Consider the following 20549-nt stretch of genomic DNA (forward strand, 5'->3'; position numbering starts at 1 on the left):
GGAGGGAAGTCATTTCTGTCATGATTCACACCTTATGCCTGGTCGTATTCAGTCAACCCAAAAAGGTCCTATAAAAGAGGCCCACTGCTAGCCAAGGAAAAAACATTCCATTATTTAGGACGCATGTTGAAAACAACAAAAACAATTTAAAAATCCCAAGCGAATATAAATATTGCATTGATGAAAGGGCCCGGTGTGGTCGCACCAAAGTCGAACTGTCGAGTGGTTTTCGTCTGTTTCGCACAGACCTTTCACGGTGTACGAAACACACCAAGCCGATCTCCCCGCTCTCGTTAACGATGTGAATCATGGAGTTTTGCCATGCGTAATTTGCAACAACATAGTAAACACAGCGATTATGGCAGAGATGAATAACTATTATGAGTTCACAAGTTCTGCGGAGGAGGAAATAATGGTAATTGACAAAAGCTCATTTTATTGGTCATGTTATTGATAATTAAAAAGAAGGGACGGCATCAGTAAAATGTTTTCCTACTACATCGGACCAGAACTGGGCCAGGGGGAGTTTAATATTTCCGCACGTACTGTACTTTCTCGTGGCATTGGACAATTGCTCCTCAAAATCTGCTCTCGGACTGAAAAAGCGGTATTCTGACTACCCAAGTTTACAAGTAGTAACAGATTAATTGCTTTCCCTTACTTCTCTTTAGCCGTATGTAATGAGTCTAGATTTAAAAAAACAAAACTCTTTTGATCTGTCAGTTACACATCTTGTAGATGTAACCCTAGTTGTAGTCTACTTTTTAAAGCTTTTCTATAAACATCTTAAGTGGTTTGAGGTTTGCTTTCATGTCCAACTGCCCTTTGCTGCATCCTAGCTCGCTTTCTTCTTTCTTCTTCACCATGCTCCCCAACAAGCAATATCACTGTGAGAACACAAGTCATACATACTTTTATTACTTATTTTGGAAGTGTAGGATGCTAGAAAATGCTTGATCATGCGAGATTACTCGAAGAACAATATGCAACGACAATTGGTATGACAACAGCTGACCTATTTATTATTAACCAAGAGGTCTGCATGGGGGATGCAAGTGCCGCTGGATAGAAATGCTGGAGCAGACGAAATGTTGGAGCACTTTATCGCCGATTGAGTGCATCTATCTGAGATTTTAGATGCAGGCAGATATAATCCGATACTTGTTGTTTGGCTGATATCGGACCAATTTCTGATAAAAATATCGGATTGGGACAACCCGTATTAAGTGCAAAGGAATAAATGGGGTGTTGCTGTTTAGTATCCAGTTGAGTCTTGGACTCTCCCAGTGTTTATTTGTATTCCAGAATGAGACAGCAGAATGTCTTATAGTGCTTTTATAAAACACTAAAATCATATTAAAAGTTCATCCTAATATTGATTTTATGTGACTTTTAATAATTTATTAGGGCCACCATGTTACATTTAACATTGCGCATTAAAAAAAAAAAGAAATCCATAAATTTTTAAAACGTTTTCTTTAACAACAGTGGAACATTATGATAAACTGGCGTTCCTTTCCACATGCATATTGCTAATCTTTACTTGAACCCTCCTCATCCTTTCTTTTCCCTCTTCATGACATGAACAGTGTCACTATCAAACATTCTGAATGACACCCCAGTTCTGAAAATGAAACCAGACGGAAAATGAAGGTCACCATGTGAGCAACGGCAGCAGTGATAGCTGTGTGTGTGCGTGTGGGGGAGTGTGTGCGTGCATGCGTGTGGGGGTGTGTGGGCATGGGTGTGTGTGTGTGTGTGTGCGTGCGTGTGGGGGTGTTGGGGTGTGTGTGTGTGTGTGTTCTTTGTGGGGGTCTTAAGAGAGAGTGCATCCCACAGTGGTCTTTTCAAGAATGCTGATTTATCTGCTGTAAGTGAAAAGCAGCTCCCACATTAGAGTTAATCTCAGAACCTGCTCCCATATTTATAAATTCATACATTTTTCATCAGTAGGCAGTCAAAAGACTCAAAAATATTCAATAATTAAAAGTGTACAAAACTACAGATCATTTGGACAATTTTTCTTCTCTAATTGTGTTCAGAGTTGTAGTTTATGACAGCTGTATTCATTTCCTTTACTGAATTTGAGAACTTTGTAAAAAAAAAAAGACAAAATGCATTGCTTTGTCCCGAGAGCAACTTGGATTGTCTTTGCTGAGAAGCGATTCTTTCCCTCTCAAATATTAGTTTCAATGGAAACTAACAGTTAGGAGTAATGTCCACCTGCCCTAACAAGGTTTGGTGAAGATCCAGAAGCAATAAATTATTTAATGCGCTCTCTAATCCTCTAAAACCCCTTCATCTATCTCTATATGTAAGGTAAGGTCTACAGCTCTAAAGTCCCTCTTGTAAATTTATTCTTGCTCATCTGCAAAATGTGCAAACCTTTATGATTTATTCGCTACGCTCAGCTGAGCACTCAAACTTGTCAAATTTGCTCATTTTAGTGGGAAATTCGAGAACACTTCCTGTACACCAAAAATTCAAGCTATCCATTCAAGAATGGACGTAAATGGGCAGTAACATGCATTTTCCAGGCACATAGTCTCATTTCATAGCATAATCAAGAAACTATGTAACCTTCAGTTGTTGTAAAAATGCTATATATATATGTACAGTATATATATATATATATATATATATATATATATATATATATATATATATATATCAAACATGACTTAAAATAAAATTTGACTTCAAATTTAACTCTGTCTCTTTAGGAAGCTCCTGCTCCTTCCGACTCAACAGCCACAACTCCATTCCTCCTTAAGTTCTAAACTAGCTAAATACCAATTAAGCATTGCATTTAGATATTGCTCGACAATCTCATGATCATTATCTGCAGGATAAAAGATTATTCTGCTACAATCTGATGTCGTAGTAAAGGTTTGCTGTCCTTCTCCCTACACTAATAAATACTTATTCAGTTTTAAACAGAACATAAATTGTGCACGTTTAAAGAAATAATCATTTACATTTCAATACCACCACACCCAGAAGTGGTAGTGTGCAAACACGATAAGAATGAACTGTAAAAATATTTTTGATCAACCAGTCAAACACTCACTAGTATGAATAATCCTGATCATTTCAGACTTCCTAAATAGTGTTCACTTCCAGTTAGTTTTTTCATTCCAACCTTAAGAGTCTCTACATATTTTTGCCACAGGATGGACAGTATTTTACCGATGGCAGTAGTTTCCCAGCAAAATCAGCCTTTTGCATTGTAAATCAGGAGTAATCTCTGTTGAATGATTTAGCAGCTGAATTAAGTGGCATGCATCTAATCTGTACAAAAAAATTGTTTTATTTTTTTTCAACGGAATGATTTATTCAAGAAGAACACTGTTGCATTTTCAGCCAAAGCGTGAACAAACACATTTTTGCAAAGAGCTGATTTGCATTCAGTTTTATTCACATCACCAGATAGGGAAGTGTCTTCAGTTTGTGGGCTGCTTCGGTGAAAACATGCCGGATGATGGCACACAAATACCCCCCCCCCCCCCCCCCCCCCCCCCCCCCCCCCAACAAAAAAAAAACACACAATTGCCAAAATGGCTCTATTTTCTTCCTTTTTGCAGAACTCTATTGTCCACTGAATGCAGAGAAGTTGGAGATGCATGATGTAAATGTCAGGGTTGAAATGCCACAGAATAACACACCGACTCCTTCCTTTAATTCATGCTGTTCTGGAGCCAGCTCTGACTCATTGGGTCACACACTGTCATGAATCACAGAGAAAAGTCCAGAGTGAGCGGTGCTTACTTTTCACGTGTGCGTGTGTGAGAACCTCTGTGTGTGGAGGGAGTGGGGATCTGAAGAGACTAAAACAAAACTGAATGTGCCTTTAAACTACGTCCCCTCAGAGAATCTGTGGTTAAAATAGCAGCAGTTATTATCTGATCAATTTAGATACAAGGAGATTTCAGCAAAGTATTGCTCCAGTGCCTCTAATCTGCTGTGAACAAGCAAACATTTAAAGTACATTTAAAGTTCTGCATGGTGACATTAGATAAAAAGCGCAACATAAACTTCTGTCTTTCAAATGATTGTGCAGAAAATCCTGCAGTATGATCACACAATACATTTTTGCACAATAAATGTTAATATTGGACAGAAATAACCTGAGTATATATAAAAATTAGCTTAACTCTTTAAAGTGGGAGTACTTTCCAAACCAACATGGAATCACCTCATTTTTTAAAAGTGTAAATTAACTGTAATTAACCAAGTTTGAACAGCTGATTTCCAATTTCTTTACAGGTTACTATCAGATTGGTAAAATCGCAAAATTACTTAAACATATCCTGCATGACAAAATGAAGTAGGTCAAAAGTATCAAAAAGCAGCACATCATGCCCAAAACGAGAAAAAATATTCGAGAACAGATGAGAAGGTATCGTCTACGGAGGGCCAAAAGAGACAATAAATAGATAAATAAATGAATACATCATCAAATCATTAATTAATTAAATGTATATTTAATTCTATCGTGGCTTCTGGTTCTGCAGCATTACCAAGGAATGATTTTATCTGCCAAAATCGCCCATCAAGGTCCAGGGGCATGGCTGCGGGCGGGGCTACCACTGAACAGTGGAACTCCACTTCAGACTGTGGAAGTTCAATAGTCTCTTTTCACATTAAAATCTTCCAGTTTCAAAACCACAATACTTAAGACTCTTCATGCCTCTGCTAGATGATTTTTCTATAAATATAGCCGAACTTACACAGTGAACTGCCCACTAATTATTACACATAGCACCGCCCCTAACTATCTGCATTCCTGTAAAAGTTAGCATTTTGATGACATATCAAAAAAAACTGTCTATTAAATAATGTATTTAAGCATTTAAACATTTATTTACTTGATGGTGCATTTAATTAATGATTTAATCCTGTATTTATTTGTTTAATTTTGTCCATTTTGCTCTCCATAATTGACATCTATCAGTCTGAAAAGGGTTGCAATGTCATTTCTAAGCCTGGTTGCCTGCACAGATGTGAGTTACTGTATGTAGCTGGCAGAGTGGGATCATAACCATAAAATCTATCAAAAGTCTCCCCATCCTGTTCATTTTAAAACAATTAATGGTGGACCAATCTACTGTTGGTCCACCGTCCAATCGAAAGTGTTGCGATACTTTCGATTGAATACAATTTTCAAGGTTAAATTCTCTAAGTCAGTTTTTTCCCTTCAAAGCGGAAACCATTTGTTTAGATTTGTAAGTCCTGCTGCTGGCTAGTTGCACAGACTGCACACCTTCACTAAATCACTGCCTCAACCAGAGAAGCTTGCTTGCCCCTACAAAAGTCACCCTGTGCCAACCTCATCTGGTGTAACACACATCTGAAAAAAGAACATGAAGTAAACAGTCAGGCATGGCAGCACTGTGCAATAGGTTTAGTTTGGCCATGAATAATTGCTGATGAATGCCAAAGACAATTAGTAAGAAAATTAGATCATTATTACCAAATTGGGGCAACACGTGATTATTAGGAAATAATAGCCAAATAGTCTTAGTCTCAGTTATTGGTGATAAATGTCTCCCTGCGAAAGCTTAGGTATTAAGATAACAACAGATTTAAGATTTAAGTTCAGAAGAACAAATGTTTCTTCAAACAGCTTAGTTCTACACATACGCATGGAGCAAAGTGCAAACATTTATGAACAAAAATAATTAAACTTTACAGTCAAATACCTTAATCAAGTAAAAAAATTAAAGAATAATGGAAACTAATAAACCTCCAAAAAGTAAAACACTAAAATATACAAATAAGAAATAGAAGCAATAACTGATAAAATTATGCAATGAGATCACAGTTTAGTATAAACTGTGAATGTTGAGAAACAAGATTTATTTAAGACGAATTTAGAAATGTGGCCAAATTAAACAATTCAACTAATTACCATTATTTTGCATCAAAATGTGATTGTTGATATGGAACAACTTGAACCATATTTCTGCTCCCTAGCAGAAAAAACTTGACTATGTTCTTCCACGGAGATGGAAAACACTCATTAACGGCAACTGCTGCCGCCGGTGGTGCCACAAGCAGCTATTAAGTTTAGGGGGAAATTATGTTTCATAAAGGAGCAGGTTAGTTTAGGCAGCATTTTCTCTTCCTATGAATAAAATAATTATTTTAATCCACCTTTTTCTGTTTACCCTGAAATGAATGTTGAGCCAAAATATCCAATTGTCACCAAAAAATAAAAAATTAAAGCAAAATCAGACAAAATCTGGTGTGGGGAAAGTAGCTTTTCACAACAATGTATTAATTGCATTGCCTCTCACAAGTAGACATCTACAGAGTAAATGTAACACAGATGCAATCATCCATAATGCATTATGCTGGGCAAGTGTTCATGTTGCAATGTGAGTTTGGAGTGTTGAGAGAGGATATTTGGCATATTACACTGTGAATAATGGCTCCAAACACATGCGCACACCCCAACACACAACACACTGAATCTGTCTGACGTAGGAGCGGCTTCAACAAAATACATCTGGGTGAGAACCTGTGCGCCTTGTATTGAGCCGGTAATGACATGTGAACTATACTAATCGTTGTTACATTGTGTTTATTTTATATTCTGAGCAAAGGTAATAATACATACAAACTGATCACTGAACAGAGGGAGATATTGTATCTGTCGATAATATTTATTGACAGGAGAATGTTTACTGAGACCTTGGATGCTGCACTTGTTATATTTATTGAGCACTGACTGAAATGTCCAAATAAAACCTGTTCATGAATATTGACAAACATAAAATATAGAAGAGCGTACAGAGTTGGATTCTGGGTAGTGAATTTGTGAAAGCATGGATGGATGGGATGCTGCTGAACTGTTTTTTTTTTTGTTTTGTTTTGTTTTTTTGCTTTATTCAAACAAATTCAGGAGAGTAAAACATATTTATTAATAAAGATAATGTTGAAATGAGTCATCACCCCACCTGGTAGTTAATGCGACAATAGAGTATGTTCAGAATTTGTTTTGGCAGTAAGGTTTGTGTTTGCTCATTTTTATTCATTCAAACTAAAGTCTGTGAGAAGTAAATGAAAAATAAAAATATAAGAGATTCTGGATAAGCCCCCACTTTTGTGGGCAAAAAAATTATGACAGAGGTTCAGAAAATGAACTCAATGAGTCAGAAAAATAGAATTTGAATCGGAACTCATACAGTCACAACACTAGCTTTATAAACTCCCTGCAACAAGTATTCAACCAAAGTATTCAACTTTCTGCAGTCTAGGATAGTTAATTTGGCTGAAAGGTTACTTGTAAGTTAGTTTTGCCGCGCTTGTCTTATTTCAACTTGTTTTATATCTTACTTGAGATATTTGCACTACAAACTAGACAAAGGACACTTGGCAAGATATTTGTTTTTGCAGTGTACAGTGCATTGCAAAAGTCCTCACCTCTGACATTTTTCATTCATAGATACATTACAATATGATTTATCTGGAATTATTTTTGATTGATCAATGCAAAGTTACACTAAACTGTGAAATGGAACCAAAATAGGAAACATAATTTAGAAGTACTGCACAGTAAATATTTGAAGAGGGTAAGAGTGTAACGTATTGATATCCCCATAGAAATCCAATATAATCAACTGCTTCCGGAAGTCAACTAATTAGTAAATAGAGTTTTCCTGTGTGTAATATAATCTTGAAATAAGTACAGCAATTACTTTTCTTTTGAGAGAGAGCGCCAGTTGGCAAACAGCATCACAATGAACCAAGGAACACAGCAGACAGGTCAGGTGTATGTTTAGAGTTAATTCTTAAAAGATTTTCCACTTCAAACTTCTGGCATTTAGTAAACAGAAATGACGAAAACATTTGATTTCAACTGTAGGTTGAAGAATCAACTAGGAGATGATTCAAAGGTAAACTGATCTGATCGTTCAAACTGCTGAGTAGTAGAGAGAATTACATGGACTTTGACATGTCTACTCCATCCCACATTCAGCATTCAGCATAATTAATCAGTTAAGAGCTGATTAACTTTGAAACATGACTGGTCCTGCTGAGAGAAACTTCCACTGCATGAACTGCCCTGCAGACAACGCCGTGTCTCTGACCATGTCCTTGAGTTGAACTTTCAGGATCCGAGCGACTGTGTATCTGTCTTCAGTTGCTCCTCCTTTTTCTCTCTCTCATCCTCCTCCTCTGTCTCTGAACTTACTGTGGCGGTCCATATGGACGGTGGGAAAACTGCAGTGTATGCAAACCTGTACAGACGTCCTGTGGAGCGTATGTTTGTTTTTATGGCCTGCTCCTCGATAACAATCAGAATTCAGCGCTGCTTTTTGCCACAACAGGCGTTGGACCCAGCTCCTTTCATGTGTGCTCCTTCAAAGTGTCTTTTTATTCCGCTTTCTTATTTATTTCTCCAACCAGAAGCCCCGGATGATTGCTTTGATGTGGCCCGTCCCTCGGTGTCCCTCTGAGGAAAATGACAAAGCGCCATGTCACAGAGGAATGCTGAACATGTTGTGGCCAGTCGCCCAGGTCAGCCTGATGACAGCGGGCCAGTTTTGTAGTTTTGTCGACTGCTGCTTTTAATGTGACAATGATCTCATTCTCTCCATCTCTCTCTCTCTCTCTCTTTCTGTCTTTCTCTCTCCCTGTGCTCAAGGAGTTGTGTGTTCAGCCTTCTTCCAAGTGGCTGGCTGTAAGCAGGGAGAGATGAGGAGGTGGGGGGAGGCACATTTCATTAGCTTTCAATTCATGTTGAATTTATTAGTCCCATGCTGGTTCTGCAGGATGGAAGGCTGCTTAAGAAGGAGAAAATATCTTCTATGTAGACACCTTTTTTCCTCCATCTGCTTACAACATGTGCGGAAAATGACCGGGAGACGTAAAAAGCCGGAAAGAGGATGGATAGAGGATAGATAGGGAAGTGGATAAGGAGAGCAGAGGAATCCAAGAAGGCGGGAATAAACCCGCCTCATAACAAGGGCCTGTGGAAAAAAAAGACTGCGGCGGTTAAAAAGTGTGTCAGATCGTTTACCAGCGGGGGATGCGGGACTTCATCGGCCCTGCAGAAAGGCACTTGTCTAGTCAGCACTGCAACAAAGAAACAGCCACGGCTTTATTTGTGAGCCTGGAATGTTCCTGTGTGCGCAGGGCCAGCAACCAAACAACCATCTCTCAGCTCTACCTAGAGAGGGAACATGGATCTGACCTGAGCCAGACATCGCTGCAGATGTACAGACGCAAGTTATTGTTGCAGGTGACCCGACAGGCCTGTAGCTCTGTTTAACTGCAGAAGTGACCCAGCAAAGAGCCCCGTCTGAATCACAGAGACTGATGTGGCTCAGAACACATTCACGCTGTAGTATACCGATTTGAGCAGGTGGCACTGTAAGGGAGCACTGATATGTAAAATCAACTTTTCTTTACATTGTGTTATAATGCTATCAAAAACATACCAGGGGTGTGGCCTTGATTCTGTCTTGCATGTTTGAGAAATCTTTTAATCTCCTGTGGTAGCATTATGTATTTTCCAGGCTCACAGTGCCAGATTGTAGCACAATCAAGTAACTATTTTATCTTCAGTTGTTCTAAAAATGCTATATATATATCAAATATGACTTAATAAAAATTCATTTATCGCCATTAAATTGGGCCTCTGTCTCTTTAAAAAGTCCTGCTCTTTCTGAAACTTTGCCTTCAGGAAGTCATCATAACATCTCTCCTCTATTAGAAAATGGTGTAATGCTCAAAAAAGTAAATTTTCCCAGATGAGATTTTTTCCACTTGAGGACCACGCAACAGATACACAAATTATCTGCTGGACCTTTTTCAGGATGAGCTTAGATGATCTTGGAGGAAATTTTCTTGCAAAACTCGCAAGTTGTACTCATGTGAAACATATGGGAAAACCACATGCTTAGGTGTTAATCATCCACTTCAAACTCCCAAGGTTTGAAGTGATATCCATGTGACATGTGATATCCATGTGAAGCCAATGAATTGTACGAGACGAACGTCTGAACAACGGCAGGGCCTGGAGGGGCTGGGTAGGTGCCACCTAATAAATTCCCCCATGAACACCCAAATTTTAGACCGTAGAATGAAAACACATTTGTTAGTAAGAGGACACAGCTGCAAACATTTACAAATGTGATCACATTCTTTAAAGGTGTGTGCGTGTGTGTGTGTGTGTGTGTGCGTGTGTGTGCCTGTGCTACATATTCTTTTAGCTGAGTAACACTTTATTTGTTTAGGTTGTCTAATACAAGCACACATTCTGATGTTTACTATTAAGCTTTGTTCAAATACACTATATGTCTGTGCTATCTGTTTTATTTTGGATTTCAAAAAATGTGCACTGTCTGTTAGATTTTTTTACATTTGAACTTTTAGCCTGAACGCTGGGAAAAGAAGTCTTACATATCAATCATTTTAACTTTTTTGGGGTGAATAAAAAATGTGGTAAAATTGAAACATTAACTTCAGCAATTCCTATTCAAGCGCTCATCTCTTCCTGAGAAGAGCAGGGCTGACAGGGACAGTGAATGAAATAAAATGAGTTACTTTTGCATTTGCAGGTGAATCTGTTCATTTCAACATGTCAATGTCCATTCATACAATATTTAAATCACAGTATGTCATATCATAAACATTTGAGAACATAAGCTGTTTGAAACATAAGCCTTTACTACGGAAGGGCATTAGGACCAGTGGAAAAAAAAATTAAGAATTCTCAAAATTCTGAGATTAAAGTCAGAATTTTTTTATTTTATTTCATTTTTTGTGGCCCTAATCCTCTTCTGTACTTTCTTCTAATGGCGAGTAATACAAAATGCTCTATTTTTAAACAATAAGAACTTCTGGGAAAAATACTCGAACACCTTCTCCAAGTCCACAAAACACGAACTCCCATAATACACACTCGTTCAGATTTGTGCATAAACACGTTCGAGGTTCTAGAGGAGTGAGAATGAGGTGTTAATTCAAGATGGTGACGAAACCTCTGGCAATAAAGAGTAGAACATAAAAATAATGCATCGATTCCCTCCAGTTCTCAAAAGACGATTGACTTTAATTGAATCCGACCGTTTCAGATTTGGGTGGGAGCTTTGACGTAAATGCTCAAAATATGCTGTGTGTGCATATTTGTTTGCGTTATCAGAGCAGAAAGAGAACAGGAAAGTAAAGTGTGTGTGTGAATTAGGAGGAGGGCTACTTCATAAGAACATGGCACAGTTGTTAACCCGCTTTATAACTATCGCCTTCTTTGCACAGATGAACAGTGGGATATTAGCACTTAGCCTCAGTAAACACACGTTACGTCGTTGACCTCTGCTCCTCTGAATCATCCTCCTAATTGCTGGAGGCCTCAGCAGTGTGGAGCTAAAGGGCCTCTTCTGTTTGGGCGTTCAGCTTCATTAGCTTAAGAGAAAATCTTCTCAGAAAGAGATCCGTTTTTACGCCTGCTCTTACTCCTCGACTGTTTTATCGCTTTTAAAGACGAAGTCTTCAAACTTTGCGTCTCGGATTCCTGTCCGTCTAATCCGAACACATGCAGCCTCTTGTTGAATTCCGAATTACTATTCACGTTCCCGTGCAGGTTTTAGTCACACAAGAAAGCGAGGCAAACTCCCTGTCTTAACAAATGCTCCAGCAGCAGGCCGACGGGGGCTGCAAAGCGTGTCCAATCAAATGTCAAAAGAGCAGCGAGGCAACCCCAAACTATCTCCTGACTTTCATTTCTTCAATCTTCTCCAGTTGTGCTCTGAAACGACAGAGTTGCTCTGTGGGTTTTCAGATAAGGCGAACCGGCAGATAAACGTGAGAAACCCATCGACGGCTATGACAGCCATCCGGCGTCCACGTCGCTCAATGAACAGTGACATCTGCCGCACCTCTAGATGTGGGTTTTTGTTCCGTGTCTTGCAGATGGTATCGTGTTCGATTGTCTCTTCATATCAAGGAGAAGGGAAAACAGTGAGTGTGAGATTATCACCCCTTGAGGAGATTTAAGGTTTAAAACGCTTCTCAGTCCTTCAGGATCAGATGAAATGCTCAAAGCTGAGCCTTTTGAGACGGCACAGCACAATCTCTTTGTCATGCGTTTCTTTGGTAGGGCCAATTATCGCATCAGTGCCAGATTGTATCTTTCAGATCAGACCTGTTTTCTGTGTTTGACATGCAAGATTAAAATCCCACTGCGCCCGGCTCAAACAGAAGATGCCGGATCTCCAAGGCAATAAGCATTTGAGGATAAATAAATCTGTGCAGACCACGGTGAAGCATCTTTCTGGTGGATCCTGCACCAAGACGGTCTTCCTTACTTGTTTTCCCTCAGGCGATTACAATTTCAGGTCTCTGGAGGAGCCAGCTGTTTCTCGGCCTTGGGATATGCTATCATCACCTCCTTTACGACCAGGTTTCCCCAAGTTCTAGCAGAAAGTCTCACAAATTTCACCTGTTCACCCCTCTAGGGCCTGGAGGAAAGGATCTGTTGAAAGAAGTCTGCACTCATTTGATTCGTGCAGCACACAAGGACGTGTTCATGTGTTACTATGCAAAACTACAAACACCGTGAGGGAATAACAGCGGCATGTCGGGCTGAAGTTGTGAAAGCGGTTGTGATTTTGGTTTGGGGGAAAGCGCTTAGCAGAAGTTGAATTTATAGGACCATAATTACTCCTTCATGAGACCCAGCCAGAGGGCTGTCATGTACTTCTATAAAGAAATTATGTCTAAAGACAGCTTGCGCCATATTCTAATTAGGAGCAAGCCCTTGCTGAAGCTATTTATAAATTATTTTATTTTAATAAACCTGCTGTACTCACACTATGAAGGCCACAAACTGAGTAAGAGTGCGTCATTGGTAAAAATAAATGAATAAAGGAAAGCTGTGGTGGATGAACTGTAGAGATCAACTGTCAGACCCCCGTTATTAGCAAAGCACACTCCTCAACAAAATGTTTGACCAAGACTTGAACTGTGTTGGCCAGAGTGTGTGTTTGTGTGTGAACTGAAATTCTTGTTTGCTCCAGGCTGATCCAAGTGTGCTGGGGTCCAAACATTTGTATCTGTTGACTCCGTTCTGTGAAACTGGAACAGAAACGTTGTGTAATGAGCTGACAGTTCTCACAGACATGTTGCAACGCATACAGTAGGATGCAGTCAGGATTTGGCTTGGTGCAATGTCTTACAAATCTTTTGACATTTTTTTTTTTTTCACTTATTTTGATGACCGGATTAGATTATAAATAATATTATAAGCTTTGAACTTCCCACAGAGCCTCATCTGAAATTGGAAACAGAGGAGTACAGTGGCACCCCTACAAAGACATGTCAACAGAGGCCCATGATGACTTTGGAGGAGCTGCAGAGATTCATAGCTGAGGTGGACGAGGCAGACTTTGTGCGCATGTAGCCAGGTCTTTATAAAAAGGAATATCTCCTAGAATGACATCCAAGAATGACTCAAGTTTGTCCAACACAGATGGTTAATGCAGTTGTAGACTTTTTACTTTTAATCAAGGTAAAATTATCATTTTCTCACAATGGAAAAGGTTGAGTACAACATTAGAAACACGTCTATCCAGAGACTTTTACCGAAAAGCCAGCTTTTATTTAATTTATTGAACTGAACTAAACATTATGAAAGAAAGAGACCCGAATCCTGTTCTAATAACTGAGACTAAATTTATTCAAGAGTCCAAAGAATTTGGAAATTACATCCTTTTTTTTACTACAGGAAATATGCAAAATCCTTCCAAGTTTTGGATCTATGATGTACAACATGCATTATATACAAATAAATTAATAAATAAAATAAAATAACTGCGATATTTGCTTTATTTTCTAGGCCCACAAGTACTTTTGACTCCACGATTTTGGTCCAGGTGACATAAAGTTTGGACACCCTTGGTTTAGATCAAAGCATACTCACGTGTTAAAATGGCTCAATCAAAGTCAAGACCAGAATGAGAACTGCCATCGAGACTGATTGAATTTAACTTGACTACTTGTGAAACTCGAGCTCCAGTCTCCAGATCTCTTATATTGCCTATTTCTTTGTGACACCAAAACAAAACCAGAAAAGTCAAAAGCATAAAATTCTGTGAAACTATTGTTTTCTTATTGCAGCAAAGCGTTCAGACACGGTTGCACTCTTCACTTCACGTTTGCAGCTGCCTTTCCGTCTCAGCGGTCACACATTGAGTAAACCCAGACAAATAAATAACAGAAACAACATGTTGAAACCACAAACGCTTAATATCCTGAAGGCGATGTTTTGTGATTTGCAGAGGTAGCCACTGTTTAAACTGCACAATCCGAAATTGTAAGGCCAGTGTTTACTCATGCTGGTGCCATTGTAAAAAAATAAAAAATAAAAAAATGTATAATAATAATAAAAAAAATCTGATTTTCCGCCTGAACAAAAAAGAGGTACCTGTCAGGAATTGAGGAGGTCTGATCAGGCACTCAAAAACAGCAACCAGGAGACCTGAGATTTCATAAATAATCAACATGCTGGTTGTGCTGCTGTTGCTCTCAGGGAGCAAGAAACATTTTAATAGCAAAACAATCAATGTGAACCTGTTGAAATGACTGGTGACGATGCGCCTTTTCTTTTTTGGAACATAATCAAATTTAAATCAATTATAAACAAAATGTACTTTGATTTAATTCACTACTGTACTCCTCTTTAAATACAATACATGAGGCTTTAAAGGAATGAGACCGCATCAAAGTCAGTGTAAAGTATAATATTTAGTCCATATTTAGAGAGATATTGGTATATTGTATTATTCATGCTTTAAAACACACTGCACCAGCGCTCATCTATCTTGTAGTGTTGCTAATATGGCCATCTCATCTCCTAAGTTGATCATGTGTTGAGCATACCCCCCCTCTAACCCAACTCATTATCTCTAATACTTGCTTGTTTCATTGTTGTAGTTCTAGGAAATTTAACATTTACTCAATTCTTCACCGTATTCAGACACCTCACGGATGAATGGATCTATTTTATTACAGAAAAGGATAACAAAGGGCGCATCAATGCACAATCTGTGAACATTTTAAATGTAAGTGAAACATGGCATGCGCTAGGTGGTGCACTGTGTAAGTGAGCAAGTTTACTGTATAGGATTTGATCATAGCAGGGGGAAAAAAAGAAAAGAAAAAAAATCTGTTGCTCAGTAGCGCCACTTGCGCTGGCCCAGCGGCAATACCTATCAGTCTTGTGTTATTACAGCCCTCATGACCGCGACAAAGTCAAGACAGCAATACTAACCCAAGAAAGTCTGGATCTGAGCTGTCAAAATAAGACAAACTGTAGTTCACAGGTAATATAACTTAACTTAAGCCTTAATTGTCTTTTTGTACACATTAGATGAACAGAACTGATTTATATTATGCCTAATATAATCATTAATAACAATAACAATAATAATAATAATAATTATTATTATTATTAATAATAATAATTATTATTATTATTAATGTAGTTATAATTATAACAATAAGTTATTATTGTTGTTAATAATAATAATTATAACAACAATTATTGTTATATAATAATTATTATTATTATGGTTGTTATTATTATTATTATTATTATTATTATTATTATTAATACTAATAATAAATTTCACCAAGTAAACTATGTAATGTTATTAACTTAGCATGCGTGGGTCCTCTCCGGGTACTCCGGCTTCCTCCCACAGTCCAAAAACATGACAGTTAGGTTAATTGGTCTCTCTAAATTCTCCCTAGGTGTGAGTGTGTGTGTGCATGGTTGTGTGTCCTGTCTGTTTCTGTGTTGCCCTGCGACAGACTGGCGACCTGTCCAGGGTGACCCCCGCCTCTCGCCCGGAACGTTAGCTGGAGATAGGCACCAGCAGCCCTCCCGACACCTCTAAGGGACAAGGGTGTTTGAAAATGGATGGATCGATGGATGTTATTAACTTAAACTACAAATGGTAATAACAGCAACCATACTGCTGTTATGACTAAAAAGAAAGGGTTACAATAACAGTAACAATAGTAATAATACTAATAATTATTATATTCATTAATTCAGTTTGATTTAAATTATGCTACTGAGTTGCAACTAATCTGAGATCTTATTTATTTTTAATAACTGTATGCTTATAATGTGATGTCTGCCATAATTTGTAATGACTGCAGGCTTTCATTTACCTTCTTCTGCTGGTACACCTGATTTTCTCCACTGCATGACACTGTATTTTCTTCTGTTTATCTGATACTAATAATAATAATAATAATAACAATAATAATAATAATAATAATAATAATAATAATAATAATAATAATAATAATTTATGACTAAACTGAAGGTTCCAACACAGAGAAAAGAACAGACAAATGTGAAGAATATATGTTGACAAGATGCAGTGCTTTATGAGGAAAATATGGAGGACGTTCTGGTAAGCTAAAGGGACAAAAGACATCTTAAATATAAGACAGTAGCAGAGCGGGAGAAATGTCTTTGCTTCTCTTTTATTTATTAAAAGCTTTATGTCAAAATTGTCCACTAAATGTTTCTAATGAAACTGTAAAACTAGCTTTTACTTTGGCGGAAACGTCGTTCTGTGTGCGAGGTGTCTCCGTGGACGCGCTGCTAGCTTGACGAAGCTCTGACCACGAATGAGCCAATAGGCTGTGGAAGGCAGAGTTGTCCCTGTGGCCGCCATTAAAGAAAGGAATCCATGAATTCAAATGGAAACCAACAGGAACCGAGGCTCTAATAATGATCAAAATCTTTGCTGAAACGTAGGCCGGTGCCAAATTTCGAGACGTTTCGCCAGGATGTATTTCATTTTTTGGATAAATTTAGCGATGGAAGAGTGAGACGAGGGGTTTTTATTTTATTTTATTTTTTATTTTTTTTTAAAGCGGAGACCGTTTTAGGGCTAAGGGGGAGGGGGAGAGTTGCTTCTTTGCTCTCCTTTCCTTTTTGTTTTATGAACATTTTTACGCTCTTTTGAACATGGTTTTACGGCGTACTTTTGGGATGTCGGCGTAGGGACGGCATTGTCTCTTTTATCCGCTTCTTTTTTTTTTTTTTTTTTTATCTCTGGCGGAGGAAACTGCAGTCGGAAGGTTGTTTGTTGAATTAACTCCTCCAGCCAAATGTTACAGAAAAATATTTCTCGCTGATTAGGCTTGCACAGAAAACACACAGAGGCTAATTGTTTTTTAATTTCCCCTGGACGTGAAAACGATGGAGAGTTGGATCTCGCAGTGAAGAAGGATGAGTTCTTGTTTCGTACCGAACGGGGCCAGCTTGGAGGATTGCCATTCCAATCTATTCTGTCTGGTAAGAGATTTAAAACTAAAGGAAAGGAGCCATTTTTAACTAGCTGAAGGGGGCTATGCTAACGTTAGCCACAGAGGCATCAGTTGATAGTAGCTTAGCCAGGCTTAAGGCCCTGTCAAAGCTGACATTAGTAGACGACAGGGTTATTTTACTTTAAATGAAAATGATTTTTAACACTTTATCAGCTGGCTTCAATGACCTGTCAGTTGGCGTTAACTTTCTGTTCAAGGGTTACTGCTCGTAAACAAAACTCTCACCCTCCTTGAGAGCTAAAGCTTGTGTTACTACATCTCATTTAACATTTAGTTTTCCACAAGGGATGGAAAACGATGCTTTTTTCACCTCCTTCCGTACTACTACAAACCTCTCAGTAATGATGTCGCTGCACTTTCTCCCGTTCGCCTCGGCGCCTTGTTTATTATTAACCTGCTACTATCTGGTTTTCCTCGCATTTCCACTATGTTTTATCAAGCGGGGAGCCGCAATCCAAACACTTGATGCACTTCGCTGAGCAGCTTTGAGTTGGAAACTGCCAGACCTTTGAGCAGTCGCTGCTAGATAGGGCTACTGTTTATGTTTAATGCTGACACCTCCCGAATGAACTAGCGGGTGTCACTGCACAGCTTGTCCAGACAAGCCCGCCCCTCTTTAAAAGCCTTCTCTTCTTCTTCTTTTGTTTTTTCCTCGAAAGTTTTTCACACTTTATGTTATTGTAAAAAAAGAACAAACAAACAAAAAAAACATGTAACGTAGTTTTTGTTGCTTATGTGTGTTTTTTTATTTATTTGGTTGTGCCTTAATCTGCTTGGACTTCATATTCTGGTATCAGCACCAACTAGGGCACAGGCTGATTATATAATGGTTGGCAATCAGAACCCCTGGCAGTACAAACAAACAAACCAAAAAAAAAAAAAAAAGAAGAAAGGTAGCAGCATGCCTCTCTGTTGCAAAGAAACTTATCCCGCCTTTCATCTGGATGTTTCTTAATGTGATTGTGTTGCCAGTTGTGGCTGGTTAACATCACCCTATATAGCTGCGGTCGGAGATCTCCGATATTATTTAAGTCCCATTTGAGACAAACAGTGCCTGCCTGCTCCATATTCTTAGCCACAGCAGCAAACCTAGTGGGCCTGTTTACAGTCCGTCCTCTGGCCAGATGATCAGGAAAACAGTGTGTGTGTGGGGGGGGGTGTTTGTTGTTGCAGTTAATTAGCTTGTCAACAGGTTTAACTGTACGCTGGTTATGGTGCAGAAGTTTTAACAACCTTTAAAAAGGTTAAAGTTGGAAAAAAAATAGCTGACAGTTTCCACTGTTGTTACATTTTAAAGTGCAGATGCAACAGCCCGACTCCAACAGATAAGAATCTGCATTATTACATGCAAAAAAACTTAAGTTCTCCCATAATTTCTTTAGTCTATGTATGCATTTTTTTTTTGAGATAATTGAAAATCAGATGATGATACGGTATGTTTTCTTCCAAAAATTGGGATAATCCTGTAATTCATGTTCTGTTGAATCAAAAACACCAAACCAGCTGCAGATTTAATTTTTAAATGTTTTATTTTTTTAAGAAAAGCAGGCCTGTGAGAAAATCCGATTCAACCACGGAAAAGCTGATCGCTACGCTTTTTAGTTTGAAGTTCTTTTGATGAAATGCCAGCTCAAAGTGTCAGGAGTTTGTGTAAAACAGAGTCATGAACACCTGCTGCGCCTTGCCGGTCAGCTGGCTTGCAGCAGATATGACCCGGAAATTGTTCAGGTCAGACACTGGGCTCAAAACAGGCGCTTCTTTCATTTTTTTTGTGTTAAAATCAAAGGGTAATATATATTATTATAATATATATTATTATAAATGTAACAACAAATGCTATTTTAGCAGCAGTATGAATAATTTTTGCTTTTTTTGTGTAATTGCTGCAACACCATCTCAATATTATGAGAAACTCGTACATTTATGGTAGCCGTCAGTTTAATGTCCGCAACTTTAACATTTGATATAAAATTTCATTGGAAAATAAAGTGACTAAATGCTGCAGGAGTGGAGGGGGAGAAAAGTAAGTTTTTTTTTGTCCTGTTGCAGTCCCTCTTGTGCTGTGCAGACTGCACAGATTACATATGCAGAGCTCTGCCAGCGAAATCAAAAGGGGGGGAAGACGTGAGCAGGGAAATGCCTCATTACTAATGCTGACATTAAACTAATTCAAAATAACAACACTGCCGAAACGCCACCCTGCGTTTAGCCGCTTCCGAAGCCGTCCGCCGTCCGCCCTCCTGAAGGTAACATTTTCCTGCAGAAAATTCCCACTCTCTCCCCTCAGCGCCGCTCCCGCTGGCTCCGGACCGCGCTGCGCCGAGCTCGTAATTATAACGTTTACGACCTCACTTGAAGGCAGCGTTGGCTACGACGCCACGGACACGACGGAGGCTGGTCGCCCGGCTGGCTAACGTTTTTTTTTTTCCCCCTCTTTCTCTTTCCCTGCATGCTGAGACTAAGCATAACACTATTGCTGTTATGACTCACTTGCTCAACAGAGTCCACTTTGTGGTTTTATGGCAAAAAGAATGTGAACACATTGTGGTAGTTTACTCCCCCCCCCCCCCGTTCTTAAGTGGATGGTGTGAAGCTGTTGGTGCAGTTATATTCTTATTATTGCAAGTAAGACCATGAGAACTAACTCCAGGTGTGTCCTCAGGTGCACCTGTGAGACCTTTAGCGGCTCTCTTCTACATTTAATTGATTGAAATCATCGAATACGGGAGGGAATTTGCATCACTTTCAAAAAGAAAAATGCCAAAGCACCTGCTAGTTTCAGGTTTGCTTCAAGACAAGCTTACTTGGGCTGGAAAGGTAAATAGGCAGGAAAAAGAAACTTGGTAGGAGAGGAGCATCTGTGACATGATTTGACCAGCCTCACCTGTTGTCTTGCATCTTGAAAAGGCAGCTGCTTGAACACAGTGTTCCCTATTCAGACCCAGAACCCGATGTTGCCAGAGGGGAAGGTAAGCTAGTTGGCAGAATACTAGAGGTCGTGACCCCGCCAAGTTATAAAGTGTGCGTCACCTCAGGAAAACTTCTCCCCTCTCTCTATCCAGCGGCTTCGGCCTCACAATCCCGGCTAATGCACCAGCGTGATTCCTGGCTCTGGCGTTATGAAATCTAAAACTCCCCGCTACTGGAGCTGGCCACTCCGCCCGGGACGCTTCTCCCGAGCAGTTGCT

General features: G+C 39.0%; 1 protein-coding gene across 1 annotated transcript in view; it reads left to right on the forward strand.

Annotated features, from left to right (window-relative positions):
- Nucleotides 1-16674: 16674 nt before the first annotated feature.
- med13a (mediator complex subunit 13a) overlaps nucleotides 16675-20549 on the forward strand; it is a 98494-nt gene continuing 94619 nt past the window's right edge. Inside the window, exon 1 of the mRNA XM_032576368.1 lies at nucleotides 16675-17329. Within this exon, the coding sequence (XP_032432259.1) occupies nucleotides 17264-17329 (66 nt within the window). The 5' untranslated portion in view covers nucleotides 16675-17263. The remainder of the gene's footprint in view (nucleotides 17330-20549) is intronic.

Source organism: Xiphophorus hellerii, chromosome 11, assembly GCF_003331165.1.
Source record: "Xiphophorus hellerii strain 12219 chromosome 11, Xiphophorus_hellerii-4.1, whole genome shotgun sequence".
Classification (NCBI taxonomy): Eukaryota; Metazoa; Chordata; class Actinopteri; order Cyprinodontiformes; family Poeciliidae; genus Xiphophorus; species Xiphophorus hellerii.